Source organism: Ambystoma mexicanum, chromosome 12 (assembly GCF_040938575.1).
Source record: "Ambystoma mexicanum isolate Mex_15411 chromosome 12, UKY_AmexF1_1, whole genome shotgun sequence".
In the NCBI taxonomy this organism is placed as follows: domain Eukaryota; kingdom Metazoa; phylum Chordata; class Amphibia; order Caudata; family Ambystomatidae; genus Ambystoma; species Ambystoma mexicanum.
Window position 1 is genome coordinate 668,756,828 of NC_090936.1, and position 24,904 is coordinate 668,781,731.

Consider the following 24,904-nt stretch of genomic DNA (forward strand, 5'->3'; position numbering starts at 1 on the left):
CAGGCTGAAAAACGATGGTCTGGAGGGTTGCCCAGAGCTTTGCCCGTGGTTATGATTCATTCAAAACCTTCCAGCCATCACGTTTCTGTTTTGCTAGAGCCGCACGGCTCAACCATGCTTGCTTCTAATTTTCCGTTCTTTGAACCTCGCAAACCTGCATCCTGTTTCCATGCTTTCTATTTCGCAGGCACAGGTATTTGCAGGAAAAGAGTAGAATGCTCTTTGGGCATCGGGTTCCTCCCGATCTGCTTTAGTATTTCCCTCTTCTTGGTCCAAGTACTTGCAGAATTATGGGACAAGAAGTACATTTTTGGTAATTGGTTTCTAATGCTTGAATAATCATTTGGGACCGTTTTAAATGGTAACGTATTTTTGGATGTGTGGAAATCATTTCAAAGGGGGAGATGTAGTTGAAAGACAATAATGCATGAGTCTTGAGTCCTGGTATGGGAAGGATGAGAAACCTGAAGTTGTCACCCTGACTAGTGCCCGGGGTTCTGTCATCCAGGTGGCCAGGACATGGCCATCGCTATAGGATCCAGTTTCTGGGGTGGACCAGTGAGGCAGGATCACCTGGATGGGGGGGTCCTCAGGGAGTGGAAGTGGGACACCGATGGGTGAGACGCGGTATCCCCCTTCTTCTAATACTTTTCCTCATCCTGCTATATAGGAAGCTCAGATCCTCTACCCCAACACCACCTTTTCTGACACGAACACTTACGCACACCATGAAAGATGACAGACAAACACAAAAGCCGTTTACCTGGATTGTCCTACCACAAGGGTCAGGCAATTGCCGAACATCACACACACCTTACGGCACTTTCCCTTCCTCACAGGGATAAAAGGTGAACAATACGAGGAAGGCAGACCGCACGACGACTAGGCTAACTCAGCAAGGCAGTTCAAGAGGAGGAGAAAGACAGAGCGAACCAAGAGGGTGACAAGGAGAGAAGCGACCTTGCCCTTTCTTAGCAAGGCCTGTGAAACCTCCACAGAAGGAATCCTAAAACAGCGAACAATAGCCAGCCTGTGTTGCAGCAGATATCAACGGTGCACAGGGCCCTCCTCCACTGATAACCAAGCCAAGGGGAGACGATTACCACTGCAGTACCTGCCTTGACTCCAGAGAGAAGAAAAGACAAGCGGTTCATCACAGCCGGTGAGTCGAGAGGAGAGTCGAAAATAAACCAAACTGTGTTGAACAAAAGTAGCAACGGGCTAATTGAAGAAAGTACGAAGAACTGTTGTTTTGATACGAGAGGCGAAAAACTGCTACAGAGGAGTCAAATACCAGATGGGTGTTCACCTGAGAAACTCTGGGCGATTACCATATGGTTGAAACTGCCAGTCCCAGAAGTGCTTGGGAATGGCAAGAGAAGAGGGTCAACGTGGTCATATGGGGGTCTAATAAAATCCTCCGTACAGTCAAAAATCTTTGACCGGCAAATGAAGGTGAAGCTAAGGGAAGGGAATCCTGCACTGTGTGAATTGCATAAATTGGCAGGAGTGAACCTGACTGAGGGATGCCGGTGAAAAGGGGGCAGAGTCTGAGATCCCAGTAAATAGTGTGTTGACACGAGTGAACCCGATAAAGGGATGTCCACAGTGAATGGTTTAAAAAGGCATTAAGATTCGTGAATGTTACAGAAGACATTTTGTTGAAAAGCCGTAGTGAGCCCAACGGAGGGGGACGAACAGTCGAGAAGGGTACAACATACAAGCAGAAAGGAACTTTTATTCAATGTTTTGAATTCATCAGGTTCTCAGAGGCAAGAGACTTTTTGTAGAAAAGAGACTTAACAACAGACGGCCCTGATATCTGAAAGCGAAACTGTTGTCTCATGCTGGGAAAGCTTGAGCATGTGCTGTGCTCAGGGGTCCCACCTTGTCCTGTGCTCAAAACGTGGGGAAGGGAGACCCCGGCTACCACATCCTGACTTGTCATTTGTGAACACTTCTTTCTTTCTTGTGAATGCTATCCCACATTCTTTTTTATATTTAGTTGTACGGATTGGCAATATTTTCTTTTTAGTATAGGTCCTTTTATTTTGACAGGACGCCACTAGGACTGACTTATTTTGATTTGATGGTGGTAGCTTGCTCCCATCTTAGATTTAGGTTTAGATTAGGTGTTTTTCCACCCTACCTATACAGTTTAATAAACACACTTGAACTGTGATCACCTGTGTCTGTCTATTCTTGATACCATGCCTTCCTTATATATGGTGTCAGCCGTGGGATGAGACTCATTTGAAACAAATTGGGGAACCCTACAGTTCCAAAAACGTAGAGAGCTTCTAACCCTTACATCACCACCAAGGAATCAATAGGATTTGACATCTGTAGCAGTAGGGAAGCTATTATTCCCACAGGGAAGAGAGGAATTATTCCTAAACACCTAGTTTTGATACCCCCGCTGAAGTGCTACATAAGACTGGCCCTGAAATCTGGCCTAGCATGGAAGTTCGGGATAGATGACTTAGCAGGCATTATTGATCCCGACTTCCAGGGAGATGTAAAGGTTCTCTTACAGAATCCTGGTGAACTCCCTTTTGAGGTACACCAGGGAGATCAAATTGCCCAGCGAATTTTGGAAAGAGCTCTATTTCCTCACTTTAAAGAAAGTGAACCGACAAAATTGAACCGGGTAGCTTAGGCTTTGGAGAAGCTGACAAACCACTTAACAGCAAAGAAAGGAAGGGAGAAGAGTCTACCATCTATCCCGACCTAGCCTTTCCCCCAGTGAAATGATGCTCACTGAAGCTTTGCTAGAAGCAATTCCGAAAGAAGATGGCTTAGAGAAGGGAAATCCTTTTTTCTTCTTAAAGCAGGGATTGCTTTATAGAAGACAGACATCTATGGATGGTGTAATCAAAACCCAATTGGTAATACCCAAAGGCCACAGAAAGGTTGTACTGAAGATCCCGCCTTCCCCATTTTATTGGGGAGCATTTAGGACGAGCTAAAACCCAAGCGCATATTAGTGGGACATTTTACTGGTCCGGTAATCACGCTGATATAAAGACCTTCATCCAGACAAGCGAAATATGTCAAAAGACCAGCCCACACATCCCAGCATCTGCCCCTTTGAACCCATTACCGATCATAGAAATCCCCTTTTCCAGAATTGGTATGTATATAATTGGACCGCTAGAAACATCCAGACTAAGCAATAAATATGTCCTGGTGATAGTAGATTATGCAACTCAATACCCCGAGGCATTCCCAATGAGAAACAACACCACTCAGCAGATCCTTAAGCACCTTCTACCGTATTTCTCCAGGGTTGGTTTTCCCAAGGAAATACTAACTGACCAGTACTCCAAATTTCCACCTTGCAAACCTCTGTGTACCATCCTCAAACCGAAGGTTTGGTAGAAAGATTCAATAAAATCCTAAAGTTGATCTTACGAAAACTAGTAGATAAGGACCAGTCCACTACGAATGCGTCCACTAGAGCTACTCTTGGTGGAAATTCCCTGGAGCAGGACAGTTAGAAATTCCGGTTGACACTGGTCATGAACAGATCAACTTCAGGGATTACCCAAAGGGCAAAGATCTCTTGAAGGACTTCCTGAGCTAGTTCCCACTCGTGGGAGACTGTTCTCTGCCTGCTCAAAGCATCCGCCGCGGTGTCCTCCTCTCCAGCTAGGAGAACTGCTTATAGAGAGACACCTGTTACGCTCACCTGGTATCCACAGGGACGCCACCCAGCAGGGTTACTCGCTGGTATGCTTCTCAGCTTTGCCCTGATGTGGTCTGCGGGGAACGTTCTGCCTGAAAATACAGGAGGACTGTGTTCAAGACTGACCGACTGGGGTAAGTATCCTCCCTCCACCCCCGTATGATTTCAGACCCTCTGGCGCCCTCTCCTCACTTTGTGGTAGAATTAGGCGTGCTCTCCGCCCTGCCTTCTTTGCAGGGGCGCATTGTCTTTCATGAGCGAGTGCGGTCCAGTTACTTCACTGATACCGGCCCGTTTGATATTGTTCAGGTAGGTTTTATTGCTGTTCTTTAGTTTTGTTGCTATCCTGCATGCCTTTCTTTGTTTAAAATGTCTCTTTTTTCTCCCTTAGGTATGCAGAGCTTCAGCGTGGCGAACTGGCTTGGTTGAGCCCCGCTGGCAAATGATGGCGCATTAAGAGCGCTATGATGCGGTAAGTATGCGCTATGCGCAGCGCTGCAAAGTCTTGCATTTAATAACCTGTGTTTTCCTTCCTTGTAGGTCGTGATGTTCTTCAGCACAAGTGGAATGACCGGAGTGGTGCCAGCCGAGAGGCGACCAGCCAGGTAAGCCTTTAGAGCAGTTCGTAATTTGTAAATGTCTCTACTGCTTTCTTTAATGTTGCCTCTATCTTCCTCTTTCAGGTCGTTCTGTCCGGGAGGCGTGCAGATTCGAGGAAGCTGTTCTCAGTAGCTGCGAATGTTTAAGATGAAGACTGCAGGTAAGATGCTGCTGCTAATGATGTTCATTTTTTCTCCTTGCAGGTTCTGCTTCTGCGAGGTTCGAGGGAATAGCTGGACACGGTGAGCGTCACGTTGCAAGCTGCAAAGTAACGCGAAGCGTGTTGTCTTGCTCGGGTGTGGTTTAAATAGCCCCAACAAAATAGTCCAGATAAAGTAGTCCCTAGGCTACTACACCCAAAACACTAGACCGCATAGCTTGGTTCTTATGAACCAAGCTATGTGGATGCCTCCAAGTTGGCTGACAATACTATAAAGTAGTTCCCAAGCACATTGTTTTTCATGGTGTATGAGCCTGGCGCCGTAGGCACCAGGACTGGCCCCATGAGGGCTTTTGAAGAGGATGCCAGGCTCTAGAGGTCCGAGTCCTGACTCCACCTGGCCAATGGGTTTGCCACAGGGGGTTTTGGGCGAGGGTCATGACAACACCCTCTTGAATTGCTCAGAACCAGATCTGAATTGCTTCTCTGCACAGTGGTAGTGACCCTGCAACTCCTCTCTTATTGAGCTGGTACATGACCCCTGTGTTGTCTGTCTTATCAGGATATTCTTTCCCAGTACAGAAGGCACAAAGGCCACCAGCACAAGTCTGATTGCTCTCAGCTCCAAAACATTAGTGTATAGTTTGGACTATGATGGAGACCAACAACCGTTGATTGTCAGATCATTTTCATGTGCTACCCACCCCATGACTAAGGTGTTCGTAACTACTATTATCTCCGGCCGTGGCTGTCAAAAATGTCTCCATTCAGAATGTTGTCCTTGCAGGCCCACCACATAAGATCCTGTGAGACTCTGCTTGGAAACCTGAAGGAGGTCTGACATCTTGCCTGAGAATTGGTACCATTGAGTCCTGAGAGCCCATTGGAGAGATCTCATTCTCAGGCGAGCCTCTGGCACCAGAAAAATGAAGAATGCCATGAGGCTGAGCCACCTCAAAAAATCAAAGTTGGGGAGATGCTGGGCACTCTGGAATTTGGTGACCATCTGTACAATGTGTTGAGCCCTCACCTTGGTTGGTAAGGTTTTTCCCAAGGATGCATCCAGGACTGTTCCGATGCTCTGGAGTCTTTGCGATGGTATAATACGGGACTTGTTGTAGTTGAGGGAGAAGCCCAGTCTGCGCAGAGAGTGGCAGGTTATACTGAGATGTTCCAGGCCTGTTTGGAAGAACGCAACCTGATCAGCCAATTGTCCAGGTATGGGTAGACGTGAATCCCCACTCTCCTGAAACTCGCTGCCACCAGCACCATCAGCTTGGTGAAAAACCTCGGGCGGAGGTCAGCCCGACTGGCAGAACTCAAAAAATGTTAATGAGAACTGCCAACGATGAACCTCAGGTACCTCCTGTGCTTGTGATGGATAGGCACATGAAAGTAAGCATCCTGAAGGTCTAATGACACCATCCAGACCTGGATCTGGAGAGTCTGAATGCTCGGAAAAAGGATAACCATATTGAACTTGTCCTTCCTGAGAATTTTGTTCAAGTCTCTTGAGTCCAAGATGGGTCTCAAACATCTGTCCTTCTTGGGGATTACGAAGTAAGGGGAGTACCAGCCCGTGTTCCTCACCGCTACAGGTACTGGTTCTCAAGCACGGTCAAAATTTCCAGCACAAAGAGTGAATCTGGACATTTTAAAGAGTGGCTCCCTGGTGGATGATCCTGAGGCCTTTATAGAAAGGGACGGCAGTAACCCCAGGCTACTGTTTCCAATGCCCATGCATCTGAAGTAATACCCTGCCATTCTTGTAGATGCTGTGAGAGTCTGCCTCCCACAGGGGTTTTGTGGACTAAGTCCTCATAGAGATTTTGAGGTGGCTGATGCAGCGGCTGAGGGTAAACCAGCCATTGACTGAGTGGTCTTAGCACCTCTCCCCCGTCCACCACGGGGAAACCTTCTCTGACCACTTTGACTTGCCAGTCCTCTCGCTCTTCCAGCTGAGGCATAAAAATGAAAGGACCTGCCCTTCCAAGCTGTTCCACTGGGGCGAGTTTGCAGTTGTCTGATTACAGCACTAAGGGATTTGGCTGTCATTTTGGAGGTCTGCAGCTTCTCTAGGCTCTCGTCAGCCTTGCTGCCAAATAAGTGTGTGCCATCAAAGGGCATGTTAAGAAGTCTTGATTGCACATCCGAAGCATACCCAGACTTCATTAACCACCCAAATCTGCATATCACCATGCTAGCTACCATTGTTCTGAGAATACTGTCCACAGAGACATGACCAGTTTGAAGGGACTCACACATAGCTTCCTTCCAATCTTTAATAATCTTCAAAAATCTGTCTCATTCTACCCCATTGGGAATATGATCAGCCGCCATTGCTATACAGTCCCATAGGGTAAATGTGAACTTAGCAAGTGTGCATTTGGTGTTCGCCGACTTAAGGGCCATACACCCAGCCGGGAAGACCTTTCTTGCCAAGGCATCATAACGTTTGTCATCTCTTTCTGGGGGAATCGTTCGGTAGGCAGTTTGTTTTAAAGTCAATGTAGCGGTGTACTACCAGGTTTCTGGAGTTGGGTGTCTTAATAGGTAATAAGAATCGCTACTAGAGGTCCTGTATTTACTTGTCAAATTGTTATTTACCGCCAGAATTAATTCTGGCGTATCCCAGTTTGCACTGACCCGCCTTTGCAAGGCTATATGGAAGGGAAGAATACGATCCTCTTGGGGTCCCTTGCCCAAAATGTCTGTCAGGTCATCCTGCTCATAAGGTGGTGCAGGGCTGACCTATCCCAGGAATTCAATGGCGTTTGCCATTAATTGTCTATATGACCCCTCTGTGTGATCGGAGGGATCTGGTCTGCCATATTCAATCTCTGGGGAATTGTCTATTCCACTTGCCATCTGTAATGTCTCATACAGATCCATCATCCATGAATCTTCTGTTATTAGAACCTCTGGAATGCCTTGAGTTCCATACTTCAAGCCAAAAGGTTGATCTTCATCATATGATGGCTCAAACTCCTTATATATTGACGGAAGTGGCTTGAAAAAGTCCTGTCTTGGAAGTGGAGTGAAGGATGCTTTATTTTTCTCGACCTCCTTTGACAATTTTGGCATTCAACAACAATTTCGGGATTCAACGACAATGGCGTCTAAGATTTACCCGATAGGGACATCGAACTCTTCGTTGTTGAAGGTGTCAAAGATTATGGCTTCGACAGGGCAGGTTCTCAACTTGAAAGCACCTTCAAAGGTTTTCTAGGAGTTATATCACAGACACCTGGGATCAAGGGCTTGGCCTTTCCCTTTTCCTGGTCAGGTTTTTCCGCAACAGGAGCATGGCTCCTTCTCTTATTTCGAGGGGGTGGAGGCAGCAATCTGGAAAACCTGGAGAATTTTTTGTCTGAATCTCTCCCATTCAGTCGGTGAAGCTGATTTCGTCAGGCAAGTTACCCGTTCCGGGGAAGACCTCATTGAAGAGGACGCCGACCTGTGATGCATTTTCTTCATTTGTCGTGAAGACGAAGATGAGTGGTGAGATACACTCCTAGATCGAGATCTTTTAGCATTCTTCAGATGAATAGAGTCACCCCTTGACTCGTCAGAGGATTGCTTTTTCGACAGAGTCATTGAAGGGTATTTATGTATCCTACTTGTAGCTAACATCCCTCTAAGTTCTTTCTGGGCTTTCACTGTCATCGAAAGGCAGGATCCACACTCAGATGTCTTATGATCAGATCGCAAACACTACAGACACACCCGATGGTGGTCCGTAAAGTACATCTTCTCCCCACAGTATTGGCATTTTTGAAACCTCGATCTTGGAATCGACGATGCCGATGAAGATGCCATAGTTTACTCAATAGGTTTCTTGAAGGAACCGAAGCGCGCTGATCTTCTGAAGCCATAGCTCTCACAGAACAAAAAACCCGAACCTAACAGTCGCTGCGCATACTATATGTACCAGTGGTGATGTCCCCATCAGGATGGATGCCCTCGAGGGACATCAAGTCGACTGGCATCGACACACAGCACCACCTGCTGAAAAAGTTTCCTAAGCAGCTTAAGCTGGATATGGAGATATATATAGAAAGATGAGTAATATGTGGGAGGAAACAATCCATTCGAAATTTATTTTTTTCGGAGGACCATATTGGTCCAGTGGAATTGTGTAGGTGGGTGGAAGAATGTGATGACAGCAACACACCAGGGAGAACAACCTAGAGTGAGACAGAAGAGAGAAAGGCCCGAGAAAGATCATTGTGATGGGAAGTGGGTAAAAGGTGGGAGTAGGGTGAAACTTCCACATCAATCCCTACCCGAGTGCAGTCAGCCTGGAAGAAATATTCATCGAGATAGAAACCTGTAGAGAGGGCCTTGAAGACAGCACTTGAGGGACCTTGCAAACACCTATCTGCCCAGGAGCAATGGATCCACAGCGTGGGCAACCATGCAGCCCGAGGAGAGGGTCAGAGGAGAAGAACAATTTCCTGGAAGCACCAAAAGGGTACAGACTTGATCGAAAATTCTTTTAACCTGGGACACTGGAAGATTTTGGAAATATTTGTTACCAACAGATAACCAAGTTAAATTGTGTTGAACTTTGTGAACCTTTGGCTACTTTGTCTAACATCCCCTTTGGAGCAGGAGTGCCTATTCCTTTGAACCCTTGTTTGAGAACACCCACTGGCCCTACTCACATGACCACTTAACACTTGGAGAAATCATGCTGACAACGTAGCTTACTGAGTTTTATCTGAAAGCTAGCAACTTTTGTTAAACTTCAACAGACTTTTATAATAAAAATGCTTATTTTACTTTTTTGTGTCTGGGTCTCAGGTGTGTAGCACAGTGACAGTAGTTGGCAGCACCCTGTTACACATGGTTTAACCACTGGGCCAGCTTTTTCTTCAGGGATGATGAAGTAATGTAAGGCTGGTTCATGGACTGATTTCACTGAAAATGTGGGATTTACTACCATTGTCTCTGAAGGACTATGCCCAAAGTAGAACCTGACTCATCTTGTCCAAATGCTCACAATAATGCCGGCTTTTTTATGTGGAGGAGAAAATGGGAACACATTTGCTTTTGTGAGTGCTCTGTTCCATGAAACCCGATGCAATGCCTAAGCCACCTTCATAAACTGTCGTTAGGGTTCATTTAATCCATGCCTTCTAAGAAAGGTGCAAAATGGATCAACCAAATAATCCAAAGATTGGGAAAAGTAATACATTCAGGGGATCAACATCAGGAATTCTCCCCCATCTTTCATTTTCGAATTTTTTTTTTTGTCAAGACAAATGTATGGTTATGTTTTAAGGGACCTATTTTCTTCTTCTTTAAAACTGCTTGATTTAATTTACTGCAAACATGTGTCACACTTATCGAATGTCATTGTCTTCTGTGAAAAGATGTTAAAAAAACAAACACTTTTAGATGTAGCTTTTAATAGCATTAAATACCAATAATAATAATAATAATAATAATAATTAATAGCATTAAATAATGATGAAAACATAAAGGCAAACGCATACTTACAGTACAGTCTAGACATGTGTGTGTGTGCATATGTATAAACAAAATAGGATTTGTAACATCACTGTACCTCGTTTGCTGTGTTCGCCTTCAAAGGAACATAAAAAAAGAAAAACATAGATTAATGAAGGGTGATGTTTTGAGTCCTTAGTCACCATTTTGACACATTGCAGATAATTCAACACATTCAAAGAACCCCTGATTTGTAGGCGTAGGACAAACATATATTTTAGCTAGACTGGTACTCCGGCACTGATTATGCACTTTAAACCAATGTACTAAACACTCTCAAAGCAGATGAATGTGTGACGAGTAGCTCATAAAAGTACACTCGCTAATTTGAAATCATTTCATTTTCAAACTTTATTGCGGCGTGAGCCATAAAAGTTACCAACAAGTACAGTTAACAATAAAATAATTAATTAAATAAATCGTACTAAAAGAGTGCCACCGCATTCTCATCCTTAAAATGTATTAATAAACAAGCAATTAAACCATCAATAAAACATCAATAAATATGAATATAAAGATACAAATTATTACATACAATTAGACTCCAGTTAGCTTAATAAACAGTAAATAGGTTAGTCAGGATTATTGACTGGACGTCATTACAACTGTTGTAAGACTAAAATTGCTCACTTTAGACCTCCTCAACCATGATCTATGTAAATACTTGGTGACAAAATGAACTAATGTAAAGTCACACGTTCTCCTACAGTATACTGTTGCCACTTCACCTTGACAAATGCCAGCAAGCCTAACGATTGGGGCTATATATTTTCCTTGTAAATCTTTGTACCAAACTGTATTATTATGCCCAGCCTAGGTGTGAGTGAATGTTGCGAGTACCAAAGTACTAAGACGGAATTCTAGGTATAAAGAGCATGCCTTATCACATCCAGGTAGGCTTCATAACCAGAGTCAGGCTTGATCATCAGAAAGAGGCGACCAGTGCTAAGATTAGCATAGGGCTCCTCCATAGACTGTCAAGATGATGCAAAATTCACTCGCTTGATCAAGCCCTTGGTTTCACTGGTCATGGTTTCCGGTGACCTCCATAAATGGCCAAGATGCAAGTCTAGGAGTCAGGATTTCACATGTTAAACCAATGAAGAGAACACAATCCTTCAAGAGTCAAAACATATATAAGATCTTTTCTAGAATGAGCTAAACCTATGGAGGTCCATAACCTCACCCAATACAAAATAGGTTTCAACTTAATCAAATCTCCCACTAGTTGTAGGTCACATTCCAAGCGCCTGATGCCTCCACTGTATCTCCCTTTCCAGGGTGGCAGTTGCTTTAACAACTTGATTTTACCACAGCCCATTTTTACAGAACTTGATGCCTCGATAGTCATAGGTTGATCCTTGCTCGAGGGCCAATCCATCTACTTCAATATTGAGCGTCTCTGATTTGGGTGACCTGTGCTTAAATGCTATCATTTTAGATTTCCTCTTATTCAATTCTAAATGCAATTCCCTGCACTTTTTGTTAAAGATCGACAAGGTTGTGGCCAGCAGCAGTGCATTGTCGGCAAAGAAAAGCACAGGGAATTTCATCGTTCCCAACCTAGGTGAGTCCAGGCTGTGTGCCTTCAGCTCCTCGATTACTTCATTATATAAGCAAAAGAAGATAAAGGCCAGCACACACCCCTGACTAACACCTTTCTCGACATCAAGCAACTCAGTGAGCTCTCCACCTAGGTCCCAACGTACTGATTCTTTGTTGTTGGTATATAGTAACTGGTTTAAAGTTAACAAATTAGGGGGGATTTTCCTTTTAATCAACACCTGCCAGAGTTGGTTCCTTGGAACACAGTCAAATGTGGTCTTCAGCCCTACAAATACAGCATAAATCCTGGGCCTATCTAGCCTTGTGTACTTTTCCAGAATCAGCCCAAGCTAAAACCCTGAACAGTCATACTGATACCTTTCTGGAAACCTGCTTGAAGGTGGCTGATTATCCCAGTTGCCTCTGCCCAGTTTTGCAAGCAACCCCAATGTAAATTAGCAAAAGAATTTCAGAAATTAGGCAATAGTTCTCAGTGGTCCCTCTATCATCCTTCTTAAAAATTGGACGATTTCCGCTTGACACCACGATTGGGGAACCTCTCTTGAATTAATCACAATATTGTAAATTTGGCAAAGAACTGGGGATCAGTTCAACGATTCATCCTTAAAAAGATCAACGGGGATCATGGCTGGCCCAGGTGCTTTCCCACCCACCGAGGCACTGATTGCCCTTTCAACCGCCTTCACAGTAACTATTTCTATGTTTTGAACCTGTGGTGTGACTCCATCAGATAGATACTCCAACTGCAAATCCCCATTATCTTGGTACAGGTCCCGAAAGTGTTTCTGCCAGGATGAATGGGGTATACTACACTGTAGCTCATTAGGTGTGTTGAGATCTTTTCCAGCAACCATTCACCAAAACAATCAATGATCAACGTTTTACATGCAGCTGTTAGTATTCCCACCTATCCTTGTTAAAAGCGACTTTTTTAGTTTTAATTAATGTCTTATAGGAGGCCTTAAAGAATCTTAACTTCCCTTCGTTCACCAATTGCCCCTCCTTTAAAAAGGACATTACCCCTGGCTACTCGACACTCAACATCAAACTGAGATGATGGCGGTCATGGCTGGAGAAGACAGTTTGAGAAGGAAGAGCTCCAATAGTGAAATGAGGTCTGGAGTGATAAGAGAAGGGGAAGCAAAGTGGTTTGCATCAGACTCAACAGGAACGTCTCTAACCATCTCAAATGTATGCCCTAAAGCAATCTTACTGGAGACAGATTCTTCAAGGTCAAGTGTGAGAAGTACCACATATCTAACAGCACTAGGATGCAGGCAGTGTATAATTCACAGGATGTCCAGAATGAGGGGAGAGTTTTCTGCTGTACCTTGGGCTGGGTAGTAGCCCACTTATACATGGTGGGAAGGACTCCGGATTTGATAAAGTGCAGGATTTGCACTCTATAGTCACATGAAAAATGTTTACATTTTATTAGAAAGAAATAGGTATATGTTAATCACTTGGGGTTCCCAAGTTAGGAGTGTTCCCTCTGGCTTAACTGATCATCCACGTTGGCTCCCACCACCTCAAATCAGGGTTCCCCTTTTCTCCATAAGGATTCTCAAAATACTGGCCCCCACTGCCTGTGTCTATCCCTTACCCAAAGGGGGCCCGGGGGCTAAAGGTGTGTCCTTATCAAACTCTCTCCATCAGGAACTTTCTAAGGTATGTAATTTGTTGATCTGTCTTCTCTTTCAGTCTGTTGATGCCACGGATTCTTCTCACTCACCATTCTCCTCTTATCTCACACCCATCCTCATCACTGTGTCTATTTCTCTCTGTGTCTATTGCCACAGTATCCTTCCACTGATCTGACTGGTCTTTCCCAATTCTTCTATCGCTACCCTCTAACTGGTAACTCCTCTGTACTTATGCTCCACTTCCTGGTCTTAGTTCAATCCCTCTCTTTCCCCACACTATGTACCCTGTTCTTGCCACGCTCTTTCTCTATATATATATATCCTTTTTACTGTCTCCACCCATCATATTTGTACTGGTCTTCCTAACAATCCTCACTCCCATCACTATACCTGCCTCTACACCCCGATACTCACCCCCGGACTCTAACTCCCCACTCCTCCACATGCACGCAGTCTGTCTCACTTCTACTTTTAACTTCCCATTCTCTCTATCTTTCCTCAAGTCTATTTCCCTTACTCCCAAACAACTTAAATGCTACCACCCTCTTAGAATCAATACCTTGACTCTCTATTCTGCAACAGTCTCTGCCGCCTCCTTCTCCACCTGGTACAACCTCCTCAAAAGTCTCTTGGTCCACCATCTCTGCTCCTGACCTCAACCAAACCCTTTGCATCCCTTTCTGCACCTGCTGGCTTTTTAGAGACCTGTTCCCCCCCATCTAAAAAAAACCCCTTGGTTTCCCATTGAACATTTACTTCAGCTGTACCCCTTGGCCAATTGCTAGCTGAGTTATTCTCCTAGGGGCAAAGAGTTCGACTGCAATTCTTTAAGAAGGTTTCTGGCCCGCCCCTTTTCAGTCTCCCTTCTTGTGCAGGTAGCCCTGTGCCCAGGCTGCTAATTCTTTCAGCAATTCTCTCCAAGATTTGGTGAATTTGCTTCCAACTAGGTTTTAGGGTCATTGCTGTGTCCCCAGTTCCTCTCCAGTTCTTTTTCCACTCTCAGTCCATTGGCTGTTAACCCCCATCCTCGTGGGGTCATTCTAGGTCGGTTGGTGGGCTGGGTTTTTGGTGTCTCATTCCTTTTGGAAAGAGACAATTCAAGTCGCGCTCTGAAACACTTGTGTATGAGCGCAATACAAATAAAATATCATATCATAAATCCATTCCAATGTTCGTCATGACTCAGTTCCTCTTTCTCTGTGACAGGAATTCCCAGGTTCTACCCAGGTACATTCTGGGGGTTGCGTTTCTGGTCTCTACTACTAGCTCTGGGTTCTGTGGCTACATGATTTCTGTCAGGTTTTGTGAAGTTTGGGTGCTCAAAGGTCTTGGGGTGTTCTGAAAACTAAGGAAAAGGGACCTGGCATATGTACAGGACTATTGGTAGCACTGTCCCTGACACAATACCTATCAGCCTCTTTCCTGGCCAGTCCAGTTAGTAATTGGGGTCAAATCCCATCTGCTGAAAATAGTCCATTTTGTGCTCCAAGCGTCGAGTGTAACTGGACTCCAATAAAGCAGACTATCGGGACCGCGATACTTTAGGATGGGATTTGACCCCAATTACTAACTGGACTGCAATAAAGCAGACTATTGGGACAGCGATACTTTAGGAAATGCCTGGATTTCAGAAAGGCAAAGTGTAATGCCGAAACACGTGTCATCCAAAAGGGCCTAGAATTATCACAAAAATAAAAAAATCTACACGCAGACGGACTTGAATGCTTTCATTTATTCATTGGGAATAGCATAAGTCATATATGTGAAGATAGGAAATACTGGCGCAAAGAAAGGTGCAAGCAAAACCAAAAATGTTTTCTAGACAGAAAATAAGTTGACACTAGTGATAAAGAGCTAATCCACTTTCTTCTTCTAGAATATAAAAAGGTAGTTTTATTATACCAGTACAATCCTTCTTGTTACTCCTTTGGTTGTATGTGATCCATTATCCAAAAACCCGCTCTGGCTCAAGCAGAAACCATTAGTTATTGGACTAACTCGAATTTCAGCTAGGAATTTAGTGGTTAACTAACTCAATATTTGAATAGACATGTTGAATCTCATAGCAACCAAGAACCCCCTTAACAAAAGGAACAATGTTACCCGAGCCCTACTTATTTAGCCAAACACACTGGGGTACAGGGACCTGTAGTAAGTTATAATTCAATTATAAATATGAGCCAGCATGCAACATACTGTAACAGATATGGTATTGGTTTAAGATTGCCTACATGAGAGAGAAAGTCAGGTGTCATGTTCATTCTGGGTATTTGAGTGGCTTGTGTGTCTTTACTGTTTACCTTCCTTTTGTTTGTTCCTCAAAGGGTCAACGGCTTTGTCTCCATCACCTGCCCTTATGTCTCTGAGTTTATTAACATCTCTTTGTGCTGAAGTCTTCACTACCTCCTTCAAGTCTGCAACTGTCCTACCCCATTTGTAGGAATCCTCTGATGACCCAAATTTCAAGGCAAACTATTGTGCAGTTTCCCATCTTCCCAATTATTCATGGGTCCTTGAGCTGGTTGTCTTCAATCAGATCACTATGTACCTTGAGGAGAATAGAAATGCACTTGAATCTGGCTTCTGTAATAACCACTCAGCTGAGACTCCACTCATGCAGGTTTCCAACTTTCTCTCTGATTGCACACCAATCCAAACTCTCTGCTAATCCTTTTGGTCCTCTATGCCATCATCAACAGTATACACCTCACGCTCCATGACCTTGGGTTTCACAAATCTTCTCTCACTTAGATTGCCTCATACCTGGACCATCACTTCTTTAAAATCTCCTGAAACTTGGAAGCACCCCCACCCCTTCACTGTCCGTGACCCCCAACAATCAGTCTTCGGACATCTGCTCTTCATCTTCTATACTGCTTCCCTCAGAAGGCTCATCTTGTCCTTTGTCTTTCATTGTCACCTCTTTGATGACAAAATGCAAATCTATGTTTTCCTTTCTCTGCTTCACCCCAACCTTCTTCAAAGGGATGATAAACTGTCTCACTACAATTTGTCAGTGGTTGGCTTTGCTCACAACAAGGATATTGCTAGGATATAAAAAGGTAGTTTTATTATACCAGTACAATCCTTCTTGTTACTCCTTTGGTTGTATGTGATCCATTATCCAAAACCCGCTCTGGCTCAAGCAGAAACCATTAGATTACGATTAAACATGGATTGGTTAAATATTCAATTTATCAGAATCAATGTGATTTGATTGTGATACTTGCATATTTAACCAATTCATGTTTATCATAGTCCAACGAGAACAACCCTCTTTGTGTGTTACTTATACATTTGCAGCCAACCTTTTCATCCCCATTAATTCATTATGGGAGGTGGGAATGGGAATTTTATGGGCCTGAAAAGAGGGGCTGGAAGGAGGGGTGAGAGTTTGGTACGGGACCCACCCCAATAACTGGGAGCCAGGGCTACTAAAAAGAGGAGCAACAGCGAAAGATTCAGGAACGAATTTCTGAGGATGAAAGTGTTGCCTTTCAAAATATGGATGATGAAACCATGTACAAACGATGGCTAGTGCTACTGTCTAAATACCTGCTCTAGGTGGTTGAACAGATTTGGAGTTTACTGATTTCACAGCTGTAACATTGGATTTACACTTTTCTAAAGCGTCATCATTGGAGTGATGGAAAGAGTTGTGCTATCAAATGGAGGACTTTCCTCCCGAATGTCAAGGTGTGAAGACGCAGCAGAAAGATAAACCTTTCTATGGATACAAAGAGTGTTATTTAGAGCTCCACTTGCAGTGTGATTCATATCTTGTAAATCTCCACTTGTTGCTGTGCTGCTTCCCTGACTTCTGAAATCCAGAAGGTAAACTCATCAATAACTTTAGTAGGAAGACATTTAGTAAAGCACTCTAAATTTCGCCCTTTTGGAAGTTTAAATCCAGCTAAAACTCTAGAGGCATTTATCTGACTCAATTGCAGTCATATTGATAAATGGTTTGAACACGAGAAGTATTGAGCCCAGCACTGGAGTCTTACTGTGTAATTACTTTAATTTCTTACTCCCCTCATTGCTATTCGGTGGTACCGATGATGAGGGATCAGAACACAATTTCTTGCTAGATGGTACTGAATGTGCATTGTCAGGGGATTTGGCAGCCACATTTTTTACCCTTGTGTCTAACATGTCCGCTTGGATTGGTAACAAGGCTTCAAAACTGCTTTTTGATAATGATGTCACAATGCATGCATTGAACAAATCTCCAAGGACCAATTTAACCAGTACTTTGCCTCCATCGAGTAACGCTTCCCTACAATGAGTTAATTGTTTTTGTCTTCCTTCTGATGCGTGCTCACAATGGAGCCATCATGAGGGAGCTGCCTCTCAGATGTAGCATGAAGGCCCCAAATGCACCCAGTACCAATGGATGAACCATGTGTACGCATAGCTTGGAGAGACTTTTGTCCTCTGTCCATATTGTGGGGCCTTCTAATGCTTGACAAACTCTTCTATCACCTTCATTATCGGTGCAATCAGGGGCATCGAGAGTCGTCTGTTCTGCAAGGAACTGGGGCAAATACAAAGGCACAAGTACACATTGGATAAAAATGTCCAGATATTATATGCATAGAATGTGAGGAACCGTCGCTGAGAAATGTCCCCCATAACTAATGCACCTTTGGAAGCCAGTCTTGAAAGGCATGTCGGAGAGGGAGCCACCGCTATGGAAGGACATTTAAATGTTGATCAAACAACCCAGTCAACGTGAGGGCAAAAAGAAACAAGCATTGGCAATGCCCACAGTTTGGGCTTTTATGTAGGCAAGGGAAAGGCACTTTCCAGGCACTGCCCTAGTGGTATTAACTGCCCATTGATGGTAGCAGATACACTGTGGTGCAAGTACTTGGGCATCTAATAGCAGTGCCTGGAAAAATGCCCAATACTTATATAAAAGCCAAAACTGTTGGTTTTGCCAATGCTGGTTTTTAACAGTTCTTCAGTGAAGAACACGCATGCATAATGTTTATAAATAAAGTGGGTGAAGGCAGACCTGGTTAAGGCATTTTTATTATACCAGTAGTGGTTTTACTGCTCCAGTCAAGTCATTGACTTTCAGAAGCCTGCTTTGAAAAAACACTGGCAGGTACTGGCAGGTACTTTGAGTACAGGGTTTGACAGTAAGGCTTGATTAAAGCGAGCGCAAAGATTTCCCACGAGGAGGTGTTTTGGATCTGGAGGGGCAGGAACTGGGTGGCAATGGCTATGGGGATTAGTACGACCATTGGCAGTAAATGGGTGGGCAAATACCCAAACAACACTTACAAGCTTTGTACCTCTCCTCATATGCCATTTCTCCCCATCAGTACTATGATACAATCGTTTCCGCTTATAGGTGGCGCTAAAGTGCCACCTAATAGCCAAAACAGATAAAATGGCAAGAAAGGAGGCTGTTGTACAGCAGTAGCAAAATTCTGACCGACCTGCATTGGCGAAAAACAGGAACTTTTTTATGGCAGTTGGTGACCTCTGGCTAGAGTGAGCAGTGCTCGGGCGCAGAAAAACATGTGCACAGCCTTATGTAATTAACTTTTGGGAAGTGAAATGGCAGCGTCTCTTTGAAAGCCAGTTTCCCAGTACTGCTGGCGAATGTAACCCCTTTCAAGCAGTTAGGAGTAAAGCACAGAAGGACAACAGAGATCTTGGAGCTCTTGAGCTTTATTAACCGAGAGGCGTTAAATTGGGGTGTATTGCAAATCTGAGTCTCACTCTCTCTTGATAAACCTCTTTTGTTTATTGTCGCCTTGAGGAGGAGCCATTCTAATGGGGCATTATTTCTCTTGCCCAAGTTTCGCATGCCTAAAATGCCCTTAATAAAGCATTAAACAATCTAACATGTTGTGCTCTGGGATAATCCTTTCTCAGCTCTGTGGCAATCATACAGATGGGAATGTTTGTGGGCCTGATCTACAACACGTTTTTCAATTGTGTTAGGCTATTGAAAAAGCCTTTTGTAAATCAGCCCCAAAAGTGTGCAAACACGACCCTGAAGTGTTTCTTTACTCGCCTCGAGTTTAGAAGAGATGGGTGCAGTATCCTCTCGAGTGTAACACACAACTACATTTGTAAATGCACGTTTCTTATTCATTTGCTGGAGTATGCATGTTTTCAGAAAATCTAGACTATGTTTCAGTCATTTTGTTCAGGGATTGTATGATTAGACGTGTGTTTGCATGCGTGTGAGAATAAGGAATCTGGGAGACTGAGCATGAAAGGCAGCAGGAGCCTATGCTAAGGAGATTGATGAGGTGAACTTTGGGTTTTGGAGGGAATATCTAAGCACAACTTGGCACCAGTTTTACATTGATTATGTTACAAAATGCAGGCTGTCTTTGAACTGGTTTATGGTCAAATGTAATGATTTCCCAATTCTTCATTTTATTCTTGAAACTTATTTCTGATTGCAAATATCGATTTTGCTTTCTTTGTAAGCAGTGGTTTGTGAGGAATATTTTGAAAGCACGATATGCTTTTATAGATCTAATGACAAAACAACAAATGGGCGTGGCCTGACCCTTAACTAGATGCATTTACCTCTGTGGCTCCCTTGTAAATTGAGGGGTGCAAACGATACAAAAGAGGGACTAACAAATCAGTTAAGGGGAGACCACAAGTATATATTTTAGAGCCCTATGGATGCTCTACTCTATGTTCTCAACTTTTCCAGGGGTGTCCGCATGCATGCAACAATTCTGAACAGTAGCATGATGGGCTTTTTGGGTGACAAGGAAAGCTTAACAATAATAGCGTACGTTGTTGATAAACGTGGATGTGTTCTAAAGCAGACCAATTACCTTTATGAGAATATTCAGGAAAATGAGAATAGTGACATGCATGTTCCTCAAGGTTTTCTGAAGCATACATCTATCATTTCTATTTGGTAATGATAAGGTCTCTGTGTTCAAGGTAAGCAGTTGACAAGTATCTCCGTCACTAGCCGGGCACACATACCATAAATAAGCACAAACGTCAATGGGAGTACAGCAAACAAAGGAAAAGCACTCAAATAGACTTACCAGATTCACCACTTCTATGGGGTTCACCTAAAGGTGGAAAGAAAAAGAAAACATTCAGGGCAAAATATTCTTACAAGAATTCTCCAGTGTATATATTTCTAAAGGTTTGCGGTTTCTGAAGTGAACTGGATAGACCAAACTGAAACCTATATACATCATTCCAAGGCAAGGTGCCCCACAATCTCTACACTATCAGGCCTGCGACATACAGGTACAAAAAATATTCAACAGCAAAAGCGAAAGCGCGCTGGTGGTGTATGTCTATGTGGCTCCCTTTAAACAGACAATGCTCCTGGCCTACAGGAAATTATCACTGCCGCAGATCTTTACAGAGATCAGAATAATGAGATCTTGGGAGCGATAGATTGCTTCATGGTCTTGCTATGTCTGTGAAAATGCTGTCCTACCTTCGAACAAATTTGAATCTAGCCAAAGACCTTTCAGGGAGAGTGTACGCTATGAATGCATTGTTTAAGTTTGGCTGCTGGTGCAAGTAATCATGCTTCCTGCTAACTAAAATTGCAACTTTCAGCAGGTCAAGTTACAATCCACCTTTTAGATTAAGAATGATCAGAGAAACGAGGCCCTCTTGTAGGGAGTGAGAGGGGGAAAAAGAACAGAAACGAAAACAAATAAAATCAACCTACCAGATTTGCTACGTTTGCCTACAAGGAAAATAATACTGGGATTGTAATTCAATATTTTCTGATCATTCTTTACTTTTCTATTGGTTGAGAGCATTCAAAGGGGAATCCAAGCGGGACAGATTTATAACACAGCATCCTAACGTCACTTGTCTCTCGGAAGAGCAATGCCATATTAGGCAGTAGCACATTTGTGAAACCAAGAAATCATGAAAAGGCAGCCCAGCACCATATGACACTTGGAAGGCGTGCTGGCGTGCATTGAAAAGAGTCCTGGGAAGCTTGGGCCATGGGGAAAAGCTTGCTGCTCAGGTTACAGCCTGTCTAGGCCACTGCACCCATTTCCACATTAACCCAGACATGTCCTTCTTCTCCGAGTGTGACCACGCGAGTATCAGCAAAACAAACTAAACCATGACAATGCAGGATATACAGTTCTGCAGTTTTCCTACTGTACCATGTAAGGTCAACTCGACATTTCATCAATGTTTCAGCATTAATAAATATCAAGCCTTCTTTAGGAGTAAACATGCAGATATTCCACAGAATGTCCAACTTACCATCAAAGCAGTGGCGTTAATGAGTATCACTCATACTTATGGGTCCAACATTAGAATATTTAATGGAGATGTCCAAAACATTTTACAATCAAATGAAACTCGGACACAAGTTACCCATATTTTTGGTTAAAGAATTGTATTGAAAATAAAGGGTTGGGAAAAGGCCCCTCTGACCCTGTTCCAAGAGGAATTTGCCTACCCTAACCAAAACTAAGGAACAGTCTGTGTCAGGATGTCAAAATCAAACTGTCCTTGTGTCCAAGGGTTTTATTCTGACCCTCACCACACGAAAACTAAATTATAAAGGTGAAAAAAACAAATTTCTTTAATCTTTTAAGTTCTTGTAAATGTGTTCATAAAAAAGAATAAGTAGTTTTAAAACATAAAATGTTCTTTATATGTCCCTTGCCCTAGGTTTCTCTTCCTTGAAGTTTCAACACAAAACGTTATTTATATAGGAAGAGCTCTTCTTCCACAATGGGGTTCCTTTCCCTTGGGTTTCTCTTCATTGAAGACCACAGTTCCTTGTGTCTCATTTGGCCCACAATAGTACTGTCACAGCCAAAGCTTCCTAGCGTTGTCATTCATTTTTTCAGGACAAGGCTTTTCTTGGTATGTTTAACACAGTTCTGATATTTCTGTACTTAAAAGTTCTTACCATACTTGTCATTGCTTGGTATACTCTCCTCCCAGGGCTTCTTGCTGTTACACATGTGTAATTTGCCTGGTATACTCTCCTGCCAGGAATTCTTGTTCTTGCATGCTTGCAATTGCCTGGTATACTTTATTGTCAGGGCTTTTTGTTTCTTACATATGTATAGCTCGCCTGGTAAACCCTCATGCCAGGGACTGTGGTTCCTGCACTTTTGCAATTGCCTGGTATACTTTTCTGCCAGGACATCTACTTCTTGCACACTTGTATCTTTGTTCCATGCACATTTATAACTTGCCTGGTACACTCTCCTGCCAGGGCTTCTTATTCTTGCACACTAGCAATCGCCTGGTGTTTTCTCTATTCAGGGCTTCTTTGATTCACATGAGATTTTAAACCATTTCCACAAACATATATTCACTTGATTGGGTATTGCATCCTCTTGATATACACGTTGTTTTGGTGCTCTCATTTATTTACATTCCATACATTCACACACTGTTAAGGGTTTTGCTCCTCTTCCCGTTTTCACAGTTAGTTTCTTCATGTCCTCTCTTTCTGTGGTTCTTTTTACAGTTATTGGTGTTTAGTGCAGTTGCTTATATGCCACAGGGTCCCCACTGTCTTTGGCCTGAATCACTGCCTCTTGGTGGCATTCTTGGGCTTGTTTGCGGTCGTTCTGTGAAGGTACGTCACTTGGTTTCCCTTTGTAGCTGTTTCCTGTTCGGCTTCTCGTCTCCCGTGGTGTCTCTTCCACAGCCCTGTTTTCCCTCTTGCTCCGGTAAGCAAGGGATTGCTCACGGCAGTTTGCGCACACCCATGAGTCTGCCTCTGAATCCTGTCATCTTGGCACCATGGCCCGCTCTGTCAGCATCCCCCCTCTTCTCTGCTGGTGTGCTGGCCAGGTCCACCATGCTTGCTTCTGATTTTCCGTTCTTCGAACCTCGCAAACCTGCATCCTGTTACCATCCTTTAAATTTCACAGGCACAGGTATTTGCAGGAAAAGACTAGAATGCTCTTTGGGCATCGGGTTCCTCCCGATCTGCATTACTCTTTGCCTCTTCTTGGTCCAAGTACTTGCGGAATTATGGGACAAGAAGTCCATTATTGGTTATTGGTTTCTAATGCTTGAATAATCATTTGGGACAGTTTTAAATGGTAACGTATTGTTGGATGATTGAAAATAGGATCTGAAGAAGGTGGTCTTGTAATTTCTACAAGAAAGATCAAGGTTGTAGGCTTGGCTCATTTGATGTGTGGAAAGGCGTTCCCTACACTTCAAAGGGGGAGGTGTAGTTGAATGACAATAATGCATGAGTCTTGGTATGGGAAGGGTGAGAAACCTGAAGGTGTCTCTCTGACTAGTTCCCGGGGATCTGTCATCCAGGTGTCCAGGACACGGCCATCGCTATAGGATCCAGTTCCTGGGGGTGGACCAGTGAGGGAGGATCACCTGGATGGGGGGTCCTCAGGGAGTGGAAGTGGGACACTGACAGGTGAGACGCGGTATCTCCCTTCTTCTAATTCCTTTTCCTCATCTTGCTATATAGGAAGCTCAGAACCTCTACCCCACCATCGCCTTTTCTGACACGAACACTTACGCACACCATGAAAGAAGACGTACAAACACAAAAGCCATTTACCTGGCATGTCCCACCACAAGTGTCAGGCAAAGTCAGGCAATTGACCAGGATCACACACACCTTACGGCACTTTCCCTTCCTCACAGGGAAAAAAGGTGGAGCACAAGTGCACAATACGAGCAGGGCAGACCACACAATGACAGGGCTAACTCAGCAAGGCAGTTCAAGAGGAGTAGAAAGACAGCGCGAACCGAGAGGGTGACAAGGAGAGAAGCGACCTTGCCCTTTCCTACCAAGGCCTGTAAAACTTCCACAGAAGGAATCCTAAGACAGCAAACAATAGCTAGCCTGTGTTGCAGCAGATATCAACGGTGTATAGGGCCCTCCTCCACTGATAACCAAGCAGAGCAGAGATGATTACCACTGCGGTACCTGCCTTGACTCCAGAGACGAAAAAAGACAATCGGTTCATCACAGCCGGTGAGTCGAGAGGAAGAGTCGAAAAGAAACCAAACTGTGTTGAACAAAAGTAGCAAATGGCTAATTGAAGAATGTACAAAGAACTGTTGTTTTGATACGAGAGGGGAAAATGGTTAAAGAGGAGTCAAACACCAAATGGGTGTTCACCTGAGAAACTCTGGGCGATTACCATATGGTTGAAACTACCAGTCCCAGAAGTGCATGGGAATGGCAAGAGAAGAGGGTCAACGTGGTCATACGGGGGGTCTAATAAAATCCTCTGTTCAGTCAAAGTCTTTGACCGGCAAATGAAGGTGAAGCTAAGGGAAGGGAATACTGCACTTTGTGAATTGCAAAAGTTGGCAGAAGTGAACCTGACTGAGGGATGCTGGTGAAAAGGGGACAGAGTCTGAATTCCCAGTAAATAGTGTGTTGACAAGAGTGAACCCGGCAAAGGGATGTCCACAGTGAATGGTTTAAAAAGACATTAGGATTCGTGAATGTTACAGAAGACATTTTGTTGAACAGCCGTAGTGAGCCCAACGGAGGGAGGAAAACAGTCGAGAAGGGTCTGAGCATGGAAAAGGGGGATCCATGGGTATAAAGACATCACCCAACGTAGAAGCAGAAAGGAACTTTTATTCAATGTTTTGAATTCATCAGGTTCACAGAGGCAAGAGACTTTTTGGAGAAAGGAGACCTAACCACAGACGGCCCTGATATCTGAAAACGGAACTGTTGTCTCATGCTGGGAAAGCTTGAGCATGTGCTGTGCTCAGGGGTCCCACCTT

General features: G+C 43.8%; 1 protein-coding gene across 50 annotated transcripts in view; it reads right to left on the reverse strand.

Annotated features, from left to right (window-relative positions):
• LOC138513982 (mucin-19) overlaps positions 1–24,904 on the reverse strand; it is a 1,848,798-nt gene that overhangs the window by 1,630,782 nt on the left and 193,112 nt on the right. For all 50 annotated transcript variants that reach the window (XM_069629210.1, XM_069629207.1, XM_069629194.1 and 47 more), the window contains exons 14-15: positions 20,215–20,241; positions 10,021–10,038 (exon numbers count right to left, since the gene is read on the reverse strand). In XM_069629210.1, the coding sequence (XP_069485311.1) occupies positions 10,021–10,038; positions 20,215–20,241 (45 nt within the window). The remainder of the gene's footprint in view (positions 1–10,020; positions 10,039–20,214; positions 20,242–24,904) is intronic.